This window comes from Cherax quadricarinatus, chromosome 2, assembly GCF_038502225.1.
Source record: "Cherax quadricarinatus isolate ZL_2023a chromosome 2, ASM3850222v1, whole genome shotgun sequence".
NCBI lineage: Eukaryota > Metazoa > Arthropoda > Malacostraca > Decapoda > Parastacidae > Cherax > Cherax quadricarinatus.
This window is the reverse complement of record NC_091293.1, coordinates 48,034,391-48,048,306: the sequence shown is the minus strand read 5'-3', so window position 1 is coordinate 48,048,306 and position 13,916 is coordinate 48,034,391. Positions and strand designations below refer to the sequence as shown.

At 45.1% G+C, this 13,916-nt stretch overlaps 1 protein-coding gene across 5 annotated transcripts in view; it reads left to right on the top strand.

The window, feature by feature from the left end:
* The window catches only part of LOC128696717 (hematopoietic prostaglandin D synthase-like), a 264,923-nt gene that overhangs the window by 11,979 nt on the left and 239,028 nt on the right, over nt 1-13,916 (top strand). For all 5 annotated transcript variants that reach the window (XR_011392372.1, XM_070088190.1, XM_070088186.1 and 2 more), the window contains exon 2: nt 13,106-13,258. Coding sequence is in view for 4 of the 5 variants with exons in the window: in XM_070088190.1 (XP_069944291.1) it covers nt 13,106-13,258 (153 nt within the window). In the remaining variant the exon portion in view is untranslated. The remainder of the gene's footprint in view (nt 1-13,105; nt 13,259-13,916) is intronic.

The window sequence follows — 13,916 nt, the reverse complement described above, 5'->3', positions numbered from 1 at the left end:
TGATCTCGCCTTCAGGGACTGTAACATTGTGTCGATCGCAACTGCTAGAAAAATGACAGGATGGATAATGAGAGCCTTCAAAACTAGGGATGCCAAGCCCATGATGACACTCTTCAGGTCACTTGTTCTATCTAGGCTGGAATATTGCTGCACACTAACAGTGCCTCTCAAGGCAGGTGAAATTGCTGACCTAGAAAATGTACAGAGAACCTTCACTGCGCACATAACGGAGATAAAACACCTCAATTACTGGGAGCGCTTGAGGTTCCTAAACCTGTATGTAAAGTAAAAGGACACAAGTGCAACCTGTATTCCCTAGAACGCAGGCGGGAGAGATACATGATCATATACACCTGGGAAATCCTAGAGGGACTAGTACCGAACTTGCACACGAAAATCACTCACAACGAAAGCAAAAGACTTGGCAGACGATGCACTATCCCCCCAATGAAAAGCAGGGGTGTCACTAGCACGTTAAGAGACAACACAGTAAGTGTCAGGGGCCCAAGACTGTTCAACTACCTCCCAGCATACATAAGGGGGATTACCAACAGACCCCTGGCTGTCTTCAAGCTGGCACTGGACAAGCACCTAAAGTCGGTACCTGACCAGCCGGGCTGTGGCTCGTACGTTGGTTTGCGTGCAGCCAGCAATAACAGCCTGGTTGATCAGGCTCTGATGCACCAGGAGGCCTGGCCACAGACCGGGCCGCGGGGGCGTTGACCCCTGGAACTCTCTCCAGGTAAAAATTTACTTCTGTTGTTATATTTTAATTATTTATGTACTGTATATAATGTACACATTGTAGTGAACTGTATTGTAAATTTTACAACGCATACAGTATCATATGTTACTGTTATCTTTGTGTATTGTCGACACAGTGGAATGGGAGAATACCACTGGTAGTGTCATCCTGCCAGAATGTAGTATAACCTGTACCCTAAGTAAGAGAGACAACTCCGGAACATGTGTAATACGTATTCGGATGGCTGGCTGGCCGGGTGGGCGGCCTTGGCCGGGTGTGTTGGTTGGTGGCCGGGTGGGTGGGTGACTGGCTGACTGAATGTGGCTGTCTCTCTTTCTCTGTCTCTCTCTGTATCTCTCTCTATCTCTGTATCTCTATATCTCTCTATCTCTATCTCCCTCTCTCTGGTATACGTAAGTAATCATACATAGTATAAATTACCAAGGATAACCCAAAAAATCCAAAGTGCTATACAGTGGATCTGTGCTCCAGTGCCCTAAATTAATAATAATATTAATAATTATTAATATTATTGCAATAATACACACGTACTAATATTAATAATATTATTATTAATCTAAAATATAATAATCGTGTCCACTCATTACTTACCTTAAAATATCTGTAGTCTTAATGTGGAGTGAGAGGTGAGTAAACAAGATTAAATGAATAAACGAGAGAGAGAATGAGTGTAGAAGGTTCAAGAGTTTTGCAAACAAACGTTGTTGTTGTTGTTGTTGTTGTTGTTACCAACCCGGACACGAATGGTTTTTGTTCACTGTGAAGCCGACCCGAAAAACATCTCATATTTGTTAATTTACACGTTTATATGTTATGTAGCATGTTTATTATATAATTTTGAAAAAAAATCATAGATGGATTAAGCAAAATGTCTATATTAACGTTTTATACACATTTAATAAAACCTGGTGGCTAAAGCTCCCGCTTCACACACGGAGGGCCGGGTTCGATTCCCGGCAGGTGGAAACATTTCGACACGTTTCCTTACACCTGTTGTCCTGTTCACCTAGCAGCAAATAGGTACCTGGGTGTTAGTCGACTGGTGTGGGCCGCATCCTGGGAGACAAGATTAAGGACCACAATGGAAATAAGTTAGACAGTCCTCGATGACGCACTGACTTTCTTGGGTTATCCTGCGTGGCTAACCCTCCGGGGTTAAAAATCCGAACGAAATCTTATCTTATCTTATCATCGGTCAAAAGAGAGGCACATATAGGCATATCAAAAGAGGGGATAGGCAGTTAAGAAATCAATATATTCAATTAAAGAGAGAAACAAAAAAAGGAATATGAAAAGCAAAAAGGGATTATGAGGCTAAAGTCGCAAGGGATTCGAAGACTAACCCAAAAGGGTTCTTTCAGGTATACAGAAGTAAGATTAGGGATAAAATAGGCCCACTTACGAGTAACTCAGGTCAGATCACTGACAGTGATAAGGATATGTGTGAACTTTTCAACACTTATTTCCTCTCAGATTTTACTCAAGAAGATACTACCAAAATTTAAAAAATAATGTAGAACAGGACGATAATAAACTATGCACGATTAAGGTAACTAGTGACATGGTCCTCAGACAAATAGATAAATTAAAGCCTAACATCCCCAGGCCCTGATGAACTGTTTGCAAAGGTTTTAAAGGAATGTAAAGAGGAACGTAGCATACCTAAGGCTAATCTTTTCAATACATTGCTACAAACTGTCATAGTGCCAGACAAGTAGAAAAGGGCAAATGTAATACCTATTTATAAGGCAGGTGACAAGTCCTTAGCTTCGAACTATAGGCCAATAAGCCTTACCTTCATAGTGGGAAAATTAGTGGAATCAATAATTGCCGAGGCAATTCGTAACCAATTTGAAAGGCATAAATTGATTAATGAATCTCAGCACGGTTTTACAAAGAGGCATTCCTGCCTTACGAATTTACTAAATTACCACTAAGGTATTTGAGGAGGTACATCATGGTATTGAATATGATATGTGTATATGGACTTCAGTATGGCTTTCGATAGAGTTCCACATCAGAGGCTATTGAGGAAACTTAGGGCACACGAATAGGAGAAGAAATTTTTTCCTGTGTAGAGGCATGGTTGACAAATAGGCAGCAGAGAGTTTGCATAGATAAGGAGAAATCAGAATTGGAACAAGTCACAAGCGGTGTTCCACAGGGGTCAGTGTTGGGCCCCTTGTTGTTCAAAATTTACATAAACAACATAGATGAGGAAATAAATAGCGACATAAGGAAATTTGCTGATAACACCAAAATAGGCCGTCCAATTCATTCTGATGAGAACATTAGAGCACTCCAGGATGATTTGAATCGACTGATACAGTGGTCGGAGAAGTGGCAGATGCAGTTTAATATAGACAAATGCAAAGTTCTAAATATTGGACACGAAAATAAAAATGCCACATATAAACTAAATAATGAAGATCTTAATTTTACTGATTGGGAAAAGGATTTAGGAGTTCTGGTTAGCAGTAATCTGAAACAAAGACAACAGTGCATAAGTGTTTGCAATAAAGCAAACAGAATCCCTGGCTTCATATCAAGAAGTATATATAAGTCATCAGGTTGTTCTTCAACTCTATATATCTTTGGTTAGGCCTCATTTAGATTATGCTGCACAGTTTTGGTCACCGTATTACAGAATGGATATATATGCACTGGAAAACGTTCAAAGGAGGATGATAGAGTTGACCCCAAGTATCAGAAATCTTCCCTATGAGGACAGGCTGAAAGAGGAAGCTGGCCGCCCTATGATCCTTGGTTTCTATGATGAGTTTTTCACCCAGCTCTTTGAGGAACTTTAGAGCACACTTGCCCCTTCATATTTGCGGGTCTTGTGGGTCTCAATGTGGCTGGCAGCTCCACTCCCTTCAGTTACGGAGTATGGAAAGTAGGTGTCTGCCAATGTGGCGACACAGGTGTAGTCCCAGGCAATCTGCTTACCATATATATATATATATATATATATATAATATATATGTGTGTGTGTGTGTGTGTGTGTGTGTGTGTGTGTGTGTGTGTGCTCGCCTGTTTGTACTTACCTATTTGTGGTTGCAGGAGTCGAGTCTTAGCTCCTGGCCCCGCCTCTTCACTGGTTGCTACTGGGTCCTCTCTCTTCCTGCTCCATGAGCTTTATCAAATCTCGTCTTAAAACTATGTATGGTTCCCGCCTCCACTACGTCACTTTCTAGGCTATTCCACTGCCTGACAACTCTATGACTGAAGAAATACTTCCTAACATCCCTTTGACTCATCTGAGTCTTCAACTTCCAATTGTGACCTCATGTTTCTGTGTCCCCTCCCTGGAACATCCTGTCTTTGTCCACCTTGTCTATTCTGCGCAGTATTTTATATGCCGTTATCATGTCTCCACTGACCCTCCTGTCCTCCAGTGTCATCAGGCCGATTTCCCTTAACCTTTCTTCATAGGACATTCCCCTTAGCTCTGGAACTAACCTTGTCGCAAACCTTTGCACTTTCTCTAGTTTCTTGACGTGCTTGATCAAGTGCGGGTTCCAAACAGGTGCTGCATACTCCAGTATGGGCCTGACGTACACAGTGTACAGTGTCTTGAACGATTGCTTACTAAGGTATCGGAACGCTGTTCTCAGGTTTGTCAGACGCCCATATGCTGCAGCAGTTATCTGGTTGATGTGTGCCTCCGGAGACGTGCTCGGTGTTATACTCACCCCAAGATCTTTCTCTCTGAGCGAGGTTTGCAGTCTTTGGCTACCTAGCCTATACTCCGTCTGCGGTCTTCTGTGCCCTTCCCCGATCTTCATGACTTTGCATTTGGCGGGGTTAAATTCGAGAAGCCAGTTGCTGGACCAGGTGTCCAGTCTGTCCAGGCCTCTTTGAAGGCCTGCCTGATCATCTGATTCAGTTCTCCTCATTAACTTCACATCATCTGCGAACAGGGACACTTCTGAGTATAACCCTTCCATCATGTCGTTCACATATACCAAAAATAGCACTGGTCCTAGGACCGACCCCTGTGGGACCCCGCTCGTCACAGGTGCCCACTGTGATACCTCATCACGTACCATGACTCGTTGTTGCCTCCCTGTCAGGTATTCTCTGATCCATTGCAGTGCCCTTCCTGTTATATGCGCCTGATGCTCTAGCTTCTGCACTAATCTCTTGTGAGGAACTGTGTCAAAGGCCTTCTTGCAGTCCAAGAAGATGCAATCAACCCAGCCCTCTCTCTCGTGTCTTACTTCTGTTACTTTATCATAAAACTCCAGAAGGTTTGTGACACAGGATTTTCCTTCCATGAATCACTGCTGGCTGGCGTTTATACTCTTGTTCCATTCCAGGTGCTCCACCACTCTCCTCCTCATAATCTTCTCCTTAACTTTGCATACTATACACGTTAGTGACACAGGTCTATAGTTTAGTGCCTCTTTTCTGTCTCCTTTTTTAAAAATGGAAACTACATTTGCCATCTTCCATACCTCCAGTAGTTGCCCAGTTTCCAGGGATGTGTTGAAGATTGTGGTAAGTGGCACACACAGCATATCCGCTCCCTCTCTAAGGACCCACAGAGAGATGTCCGGTCCCATTGCCTTTGAAGTATCGATGTCCCTTAGCAGCTTCTTCACCTCTTCCTCATTTGTATGGGTGTCATCCAACACTTATTGGTATATTCCTTGCTGGTGTCCCCCTCTGTTCTGTCCCCCGAGAGGCCTTCCTGTCTCCACTGTAAATATTTCCTTAAATCTCATATTGAGCTCCTCACATATTTCTTGATCGTTTCTTGTGAGTTCCCCACCTTCTTTCCTCATTATTATTATAATCAAAAAGAAGCGCTAAGCCACAAGGGCTATACAGCGCTGCAGGGTAGGGAAGGAAGCAAGGGAATTGGATGGCAGGAGGGAGGGGGGATGATCAGCAGGTTACAGAAAACAGCGGGGCAGGGGATAGTACGGGGGTAGAGGGTAGCAAGAGATACAAGTAGAAAGGGCTGAAAGTATCAGAATTTGTGAAGTAAGTCAGTCGTTGTCAAAAAGTCAATAAGAGAGTCCGGATGAAAGGTGGGTCCATCAGCGAGAAGGGAAGGTAAAGAGAGAGCAGCGGGGCGAAGACGACGACAGAGGTAAATTCTGTGTGCTCGTTGATAAAGTGGGCAGTCCAACAGAATGTGGCTGACTGATAATGGAGCTTGGCAATTCTCACAGAGAGGAGCAAGACGCCTCTCCATGAGATATCCATGAGTAAGACGAGTATGGCCAATGCGAAGACGGGAGAGAGTAGTCTCCCAACCTCGACACTGGTGATAAGAAGACGGCCAGTAACCTATACTCGGTTTAATAGACTGAAGTTTGTTGCCGAGCATAGTAGACCAACGTTGTTGCCAACGGGTGTGAAGGTGGGAAGATATTACAGCAAAATAGTCCGTACATGGAATACCTCTGTAAGAAACTGGTAGGTCATGTACTGCTGACCGCGCAGCAGTGTCTGCCTGTTCATTGCCCTGTACGTCAACATGACCAGGGACCCAACAAAAAACAATATCTTTATGCTTAGTAAAGATGCGGCGTAGCCAAAGTTGGATACGGAGGACTAAGGGGTGAGGTGTATCAAATTTTTGTATAGCCTGTAAAGCACTAAGGGAGTCTGAGACAACCACAAATGATGACACAGGCATAGATGCAATACGGATAAGTGCTGTAAGGATGGCATATAATTCAGCAGTAAAAATACTAGCTGAAGATAGTAAATGCCCTTGTACGACGCTGTCCGGAAACACTGCTGCGAATCCTACGCCGTCAGAAGACTTAGAGCCATCTGTGTACACAGCAATGGCATGAGAATGAGAGTGAAAGTGGTCAAGAAAAAGAGAGCGGGAAGCGACCGTAGACAGTTGGGCTTTCGAGCAAGGGAGGGAGAAAGAACAGACTCGAACAGCTGGGACCTCCCAGGGGGGTAGGGAAAAGTGAGATGCTACATGTACATAGAAAGGTGGTAGTTGAAGAGAAGACAAGAGCGAATGAAGGCGAAGAGAGAAGGGACGGAGTAAGCAGGGGCGGCGAACAAATAAAGAATGTCTACTAATATCAGTGACCATTCTATAAATGGAAGGATTGCGGAGATCATGAGAGCGTACATAGTAGCGCAGGCAATGGGCATCACGGCGATCGGATAAGGATGGAACGTTCGCTTCTGCATAGAGGCTTTCGACAGGGGAAGAGCGAAAAGCACCAAGGCATAAACGTAATCCTTGGTGATGAATGGGGTTAAGGCTAGAGAGAGTAGCAGGAGATGCCGCTGAATAGATCTGGTCACCATAATCAAGTTTCGATAAAATAAGGGTGGAATGTAGGTGAAGGAGGGTTCGACGATCAGCTCCCCACGAAAGATGAGCAAGGGTTTTAAGAAGGTTCAGCCGGCTGTGACAAGTTGCCTTCAGAGAGGTAATGTGAGGTTTCCAGGATAACCTACGATCAAAGAGGAGGCCCAGAAACTTGACTGTATCACGTTCAGGGATACGTGAGCCATAGAGGTACAAAGGATGATCAGAGATGACAGAGCGTCTAGTGAAAGTGATTTGGTGGGTTTTAGTGCTGGAAAATTTAAACCCATGTGTGGTGGCCCAATTGGAAACACGGTCGACTGCATGCTGGAGAGAAACTGTAAGGAGGTGACAGTCAGCGCCTGCACAGGCAATAGCAAAGTCATCAACATAGAGTGATGACCAAATATTTGATGGAAGACTAGAGGCCAAATCATTAATAGCAAGGAGAAAAAGTGTTGTGCTCAGAACACATCCCTGGGGGACACCTTCAGCTTGGACAAAGTCCGGGGAGAGCACATTATTAACCCGAACACGGAAATGCCTGTCAGTTAAAAAGTTCTTAAGGAAGGATGGTAGATTGCCTCGAAGGCCTAAGGAGTGGGCTTGGGCTAAAATATTATACCTCCAAGTTGTGTCATATGCCTTCTCAAGGTCAAAAAATATGGCAATAACTGAGTGGTTATTCGCAAAGGCATTACGAACATACGTATCCAAGCGCAGTAAGGGGTCTATGGTAGAACGTCCCTTACGAAAGCCATATTGACGAGTGGAGAGACTGTTGTGTGTCTCTAAATACCACACTAAACGTCTATTTACTAGACGTTCCATTACTTTGCAAACTGCACTGGTAAGAGCAATGGGACGATAGTGGGAGGTTTCATGTCCCGTAGTGCCTGGTTTGCGGAAAGGGAGAACAATGGCGGATTTCCACAGCTGTGGAAGAACTCCTTGTGACCAAATAAGATTGTAAAGGTGTAATAGGACTGCAAGGGCTGACTGATGTAAATGTTGTAGCATACGAATATGAATGTCGTCGGGCCCAGCTGCCGATGATCGACAAGCTGAGAGTGTTGCCTCCAGTTCTTGAAGTGTAAAAGGCACATTATACTGTTCTTCTCTGAGAGAAGAAAAGTCCAAGGGTGCTAACTCTCTGGCAGACTTTGAGGAAAGAAATGAGGGGCATAGATGGAGTCCCTGAGAAATACGGACCAGATGATTGCCAATTTCATTGGCAACATCTAGTGGGTTTGCTATATCAACACCGGCAACCCGCAGAACAGGAGCCGGGTCAGGAGAATATTTACCACTCAGTTTTCGTACTTTTTTCCAGACTGCACTCATAGAGGAAGCAGAGGTGATGGTGGAGACATAATCTCGCCAGCAAGTGCGTTTAGCGTCACGGATGACACGGCGAGCGATCGCACGCTTCTGTTTAAAATCAAGGAGTCGCTCTGTGGTTCTATTGTACCGGTACCTGCCCCATGCAGCGCGTTTCAAACGTACTGCACGAGCACAAGCAGGAGACCACCAAGGCACGCATTTCTGAGAATGCCTGCCCGAAGTTTGGGGTATAGAATGAGAAGCTGCGGTGAAAACGGAGGACGAGAAGAGGTGTAAAAGCTCATCGATGGAGGACGAAGAAGGAACCTCTTTAAAAACAGTCAGGTGTGAGTAAAGGTTCCAATTTGCCCGATTAAATTGCCAGCGTGGGGTGCGAAGAGGTGGCGAATATGAAGGGGAAGTAAGAATGATTGGGAAATGATCACTGTCATGTAAGTCCAGGAGAACAGACCAAGTAAAGTCTAATGCGGCGGAGGAAGAGCAAACTGAGAGATCGATGCAAGAGAGAGTATGAGTCCGAGGATCAAAATGGGTGTGAGTACCTGTATTTAAAACATGGAGGGGGTGGGTGGCAAGAAAAGCCTCTAACTGAATTCCACGGGAATCACAGTGAGACCCTCCCCAGAGGAAATGGTGGGCATTAAAATCACCAAGTAACAGAATCGGTGGCGGTAATGACGAAACAAGGAAGGCAAAATCCGGAATAGATAATGCCCGAGAAGGAGAGAGATATAAAGAACAGAGCGTATACCACCTATGTAAGTGGATACGGGCTGCTGTGTAATGCAGCGAAGTATGAACAAATAGCTGATGGTACGGAATATCAGTGCGGAGAAGAAGGGCACTTTCATTAAAGGTCCCATCAGGAAAAGGATCTGAAGAATACAATAAATTATAGCCTGAGATGTGAGAAATAACAGCAGAGTGTAATTTTGGTTCCTGTAAGCAAACACCAACAGGGGCAAACTGGGAGAGTAACATCTGAAGCTCACCCCGATTACCCCTGAGGCCGCGTATATTCCACTGTAAAAAGGCCATGATTGGCAATGATAAAGATACTTGAAATCCGCAGGTAAGGGTTCCTACGGACTAGAAGGGTTAGAAAAGTCCACATGCGGAGGCAGTGGAAAATGTTCAAGCAGCGAAGGAACGGTGCGCTGTGAAGAAAGGAGTTGCGCAGATGGAGCAGAGGAGAGAGGAAGAGCGGAAGGTGGATCAGTGTCCATTGATGGTTTGGTCTCTGCAATATATTCAGAGATTGCTTCAAGTGTTTCGGAATTCAGAGATGTCGTATGGGAGACAATATTGGGAATGGTAGGGGGAGGATGAGTAAAGATTGGAACTGTATTGGACTGTACCAAGGTAGGGGGGGGGGCGAAAGGGTGGAGGGAACTGGAGAAGCGTGGCAGGGGACAGAAGAGACAGGAACCTGGGAGGTGGCAGAAGAGGAAGAAACTTGGGAGGGAACAGGGGAGGAAGGTACATTACGAGGAGGAGGGTGAACCTCTGCACTTGTAACTGAGCCAGTGAGAGGGGAAGAACTAGGGACAGAGACAGGGAGGGTAAAATGAGGAGGTGGAAGATGGGTAGGAGGTGTTACCGGACCTTTTTTTGACTTTTGAGAAGTAGAGGGACGATTGGGAAGAGGTGTCGTACGAGGTCTCGTCGATACTGAGGCTTGTAAGAGAGAACTCGAAGAAGCGAGATTAGACTGAGGCGTTGAAGTAGGGACGTCTGAGCCGAGGACAGCAAAAGGATTAGATACAGGAGTGATTATGGGAGAGGTAACCACAGAGGTGGGTGTAGAAGATGGGATACCAGAAGTGGGGGGACGTTTTGAAACACGGGAATAAGAAACACGTGGGAGTCTCCCTTGGAGGCGGAGATGAGAAACTGCCATGGCATAAGGGAGACCTTCTGTCTCTTTGAGGTAACGGATTTCCCGCTCGTTTAAATAGACCTGACAACGGCGAGAGTACGAAGGGTGAGCCTCATGACAGTTAAGGCAAGAGGGAGATCGATTGCAAGACGTATTAGAATGGTCATCGGCACCACAGACTGGGCATTCGGCGATAGATCTGCAATATTTCGCTGGATGGCCAAATCGCCAGCAATTTCTACACTGTTGTGGTGTAGGGATCACCTTTCGAACTTGTAACCGATGTCCTGCTATATAAACGGAGGATGGGAGTTCTCGGCTGTCAAAAGTTAAACGAGCCACATTGCTAGGGTATCGTCTCCGCCCACGGGCAGGAAGAACGTAAGTGTCTACCTTGAGGATTGGGAGATCTTGGAGTTCCAGCTGTTCTAGAATGTCGGTGCCACATGTCTGGAAATTTTGTTGAACTATGGTATGGGGCAGAATAACGGTACCACTACAAGAATTGAGGGAATGATGTTTTTCAAGGGTGACAGGAACAGTATCTATATGGGTAAGACGAGAGAGCTCACGAGCCTGGGTAGCATTCTGTACGGTAATGATGCGCGTACCGCTCTTAAGAGCATGAAAAGAAATATCTTTACCAACATGGCGTAGGAGTGCCTTGCCAATACTATGGTCAGAAAGATAGGCAGTAGAGGAAGTTGGTCGTAAAGTGAAGAATTTAGTCCACTGTTCAGTCTGAAACTGAGCGTGGAAAGGTAGTGAAGGACGTGTCGATCGTTTCTGAGAAGAACGAGAAGGTGAAGGTGGAGAGGTATCATCAGCAGGTAATTGTCGTTGACGTTTAGGCGTGGGACCAGAGTTGGTCCGACGTGGAACGGGTCGGCGATTTGAAAATTGCCGCACCGTAGAGGGAGAGGCCGGAAGCATAGTCAGAGGAGAGCGAAGGTCTGATAAATCGAAGGAGTCAGTCGAGGCCTCAGTACCTGAAGCGGGTGAGGAAACAGCACCGGCAATAGGTACAGAGGCATGAGGAATGTCTGAAGAGTGGTCCAAAGACGAGGCGGGGTCAGAACGGGGTGCGGTATCAAGAAGGGGCCCGGGGGTACCAGGTTCATGGACTAGGGCTGCCATGGTTAGGTTACTTCTTTCTTTTTGTTTTTAAGAAAAAAAAAGAAAGAAGAAAAGAAAATAAAAATAAAAAAAAGAAAAAAAAAGGGGGGACCGGGGAGGGATAGTTCCTAGGAGGGATGAAAGGGCCAGAAATCTCCCTCCGCGCCCAAGAGGACTCGACACCGCTAGTAGCGCAGATGCAGCATGGAACCCGTGCCATACCCTACCCTTCATGCCAGTAAACCAGCAATCTGGGATAGCAACCTCACATCTGCCGAGCTACCTCGGTGGACAAAAGAGAGGGCGGCCGGATATCCGCCACAAAGCATACCTCCTTCAGCCACCACCCCCGGAATCCGAAAGGTGGCTTCCAGAGCTACACCCGTCGCCCAAAAGACACCCAAAGCTACTCCGGGATACCGGAGAGGGATCGGGACATCCCTAGGCAATCCAGATTCCACGGCAAACTACGCCACCGCCAAGAAACCTCAACGGAATGGGATGGACCCCGGTGTCCTTTCTCCTACCTAGGAACTAGCGCGCCTGTGGGAGAAATCCCAAAGGACAAAAAGAGGAAGGGCAAAAGGGAGGAGTGGGGAGGAGGAGGAGGAAAGGAAAAAGGGGAGGATGGGGAGGATGGGATAGGGGAGGGGAGATTGGGGGGTAATTAGGTTCGGTCTGAGGAAGAAGACCGATAGGTCTAATTCCTCAGACCAAGAGCCTCTTCACCACGCCAAGGAGCCCCCCTTGAAGAGGCCTTCTTTCCTCAGCCTTATCACCTGGTCTTTGACTGCTGTCTTCCTCCTAATGTGGCTATACAGCAGTTTCGGGTCAGACTTCAGAATCTCCACGACTATGGTGCTCTTCGCACCTACTCCTAGGTTGAGGGACTGATTACCTCATCTTCTGTACATAGTTCTACTGTCTTCCAGTTATGTCCTAGAATTTGTATTGATAAAGCCACTGGATGGCGAAACGTCTACAATAAAGATACCCAGATGTTGCACATGTGTCTTAATCTCATATTGTAAACTTGTCTAAAATATATTTAGTTGGATTAGGCTAAATTAAATTGCGCTTATAATAAGATTAGGCAAGTTTTCTAAGGTCCTTTTGGTACAAAATTATTGATCTTTACATATATATATTCATATATGTTAATCTTTAAACGTAAGGGCCTGCCTTGTATGGGCCAGTAGGCCTTCTGCAGTGTTCCTCCATTCTTATGTTCTTATGTATAAGAGAAAATTTTAGAAAGGATTTAATTTTAAAGTTCTTGCTAAATGACCAGTTTTACCTATTTGCTACGACATGTGCGTGTGTGTAAAAACTAGAGAGATACATGTACTGGTGGTGGTTAACACTGGTGAGGAGTTCACAAGTGTTCACGAGTGATGAGTGAGCAATGTGTAAGAAAACTGCAGTTCTCTGTAAGAAATTTCCAGTCCAGTGAAATAAAACTCCACTCCTGTGTAATAAAACTCCAATCCAGTGTAATAAAACTCCAATCCAGTGTAATAAAACTCCAGTTCAATATAATGAAACTCCAGTCCGGTGTAATAAAATCTCAGTCCTATATAAAAAAAAGAAACTCCTGTACTTGCTGGATGCAGTGTTGATTTAAAGGTAACCAGACAATGTTGAGTATCCACAGACATTAATTTAAAAATAGGTTTTAAACAGTAATGTTTTTGGCGTGCAGGAGGAGCGACTACCAGGATGCCACAGTACAAGCTGATATACTTCAACCTGCGAGGCCGCGGAGAGCCAGTGCGCTGGGTGCTGGTCGCAGCCGATCAGCAATTCGAGGACGTCCGCTTCAACAGGGAGACAGAATGGCCCTTCAAGAAACCAGGTGAGTCTTTGCTTTAACTGGCAGGAGGCAGGTGAGTCACTGCTTTAACTGATAAAAGCCAGATGTGCTTCTCCTAGAACTGATAAAAGCAGACGAAGCAGAAAGTAATGAGAGGAAGGTGAGTGACACTTTACCTGACAACACAAGAGAGTCTCTCTCATTTAATAAAGAAAATCAAGTTAGTCTCCCTTTTAACTGGCAAAGCCAAGTTAGTCTCTCCTTTAATTGACAAACCAATAATAAAATCTCCATGATGCAATGGAATGTCAGCATAGGCTTGGACTCGACTCGGCTTACTGTAGATATGTAGATCTCTTGGCAGAGGTGCATCTATAGCTGCACCTACACCAGTTTCGGCTTTAGTTCATTCTTTGACTTTAGTGACGGCTGGCGTTTATATATTAATTCGGTTTAGTGGGGCTTTAGAGGGCTCTTCTGTTCAGACTTTTTGTTAATTATTTCTTGTTTGACAATGTTTATGGCGGGGCTGGAGGCTAATTTTGAGTTTGATTTAAAGAAAATTATTGCCTTACCTACTTTAAGAAAAAAAAAATTTATGTGGGTTGTCATCGTATTTTTTATTTTTATTTAATACTCACATATTTCAAGTTAGAACATTACATTCAAGCCGCAAAGGTGGCGTTTGCCCATTAGTGGG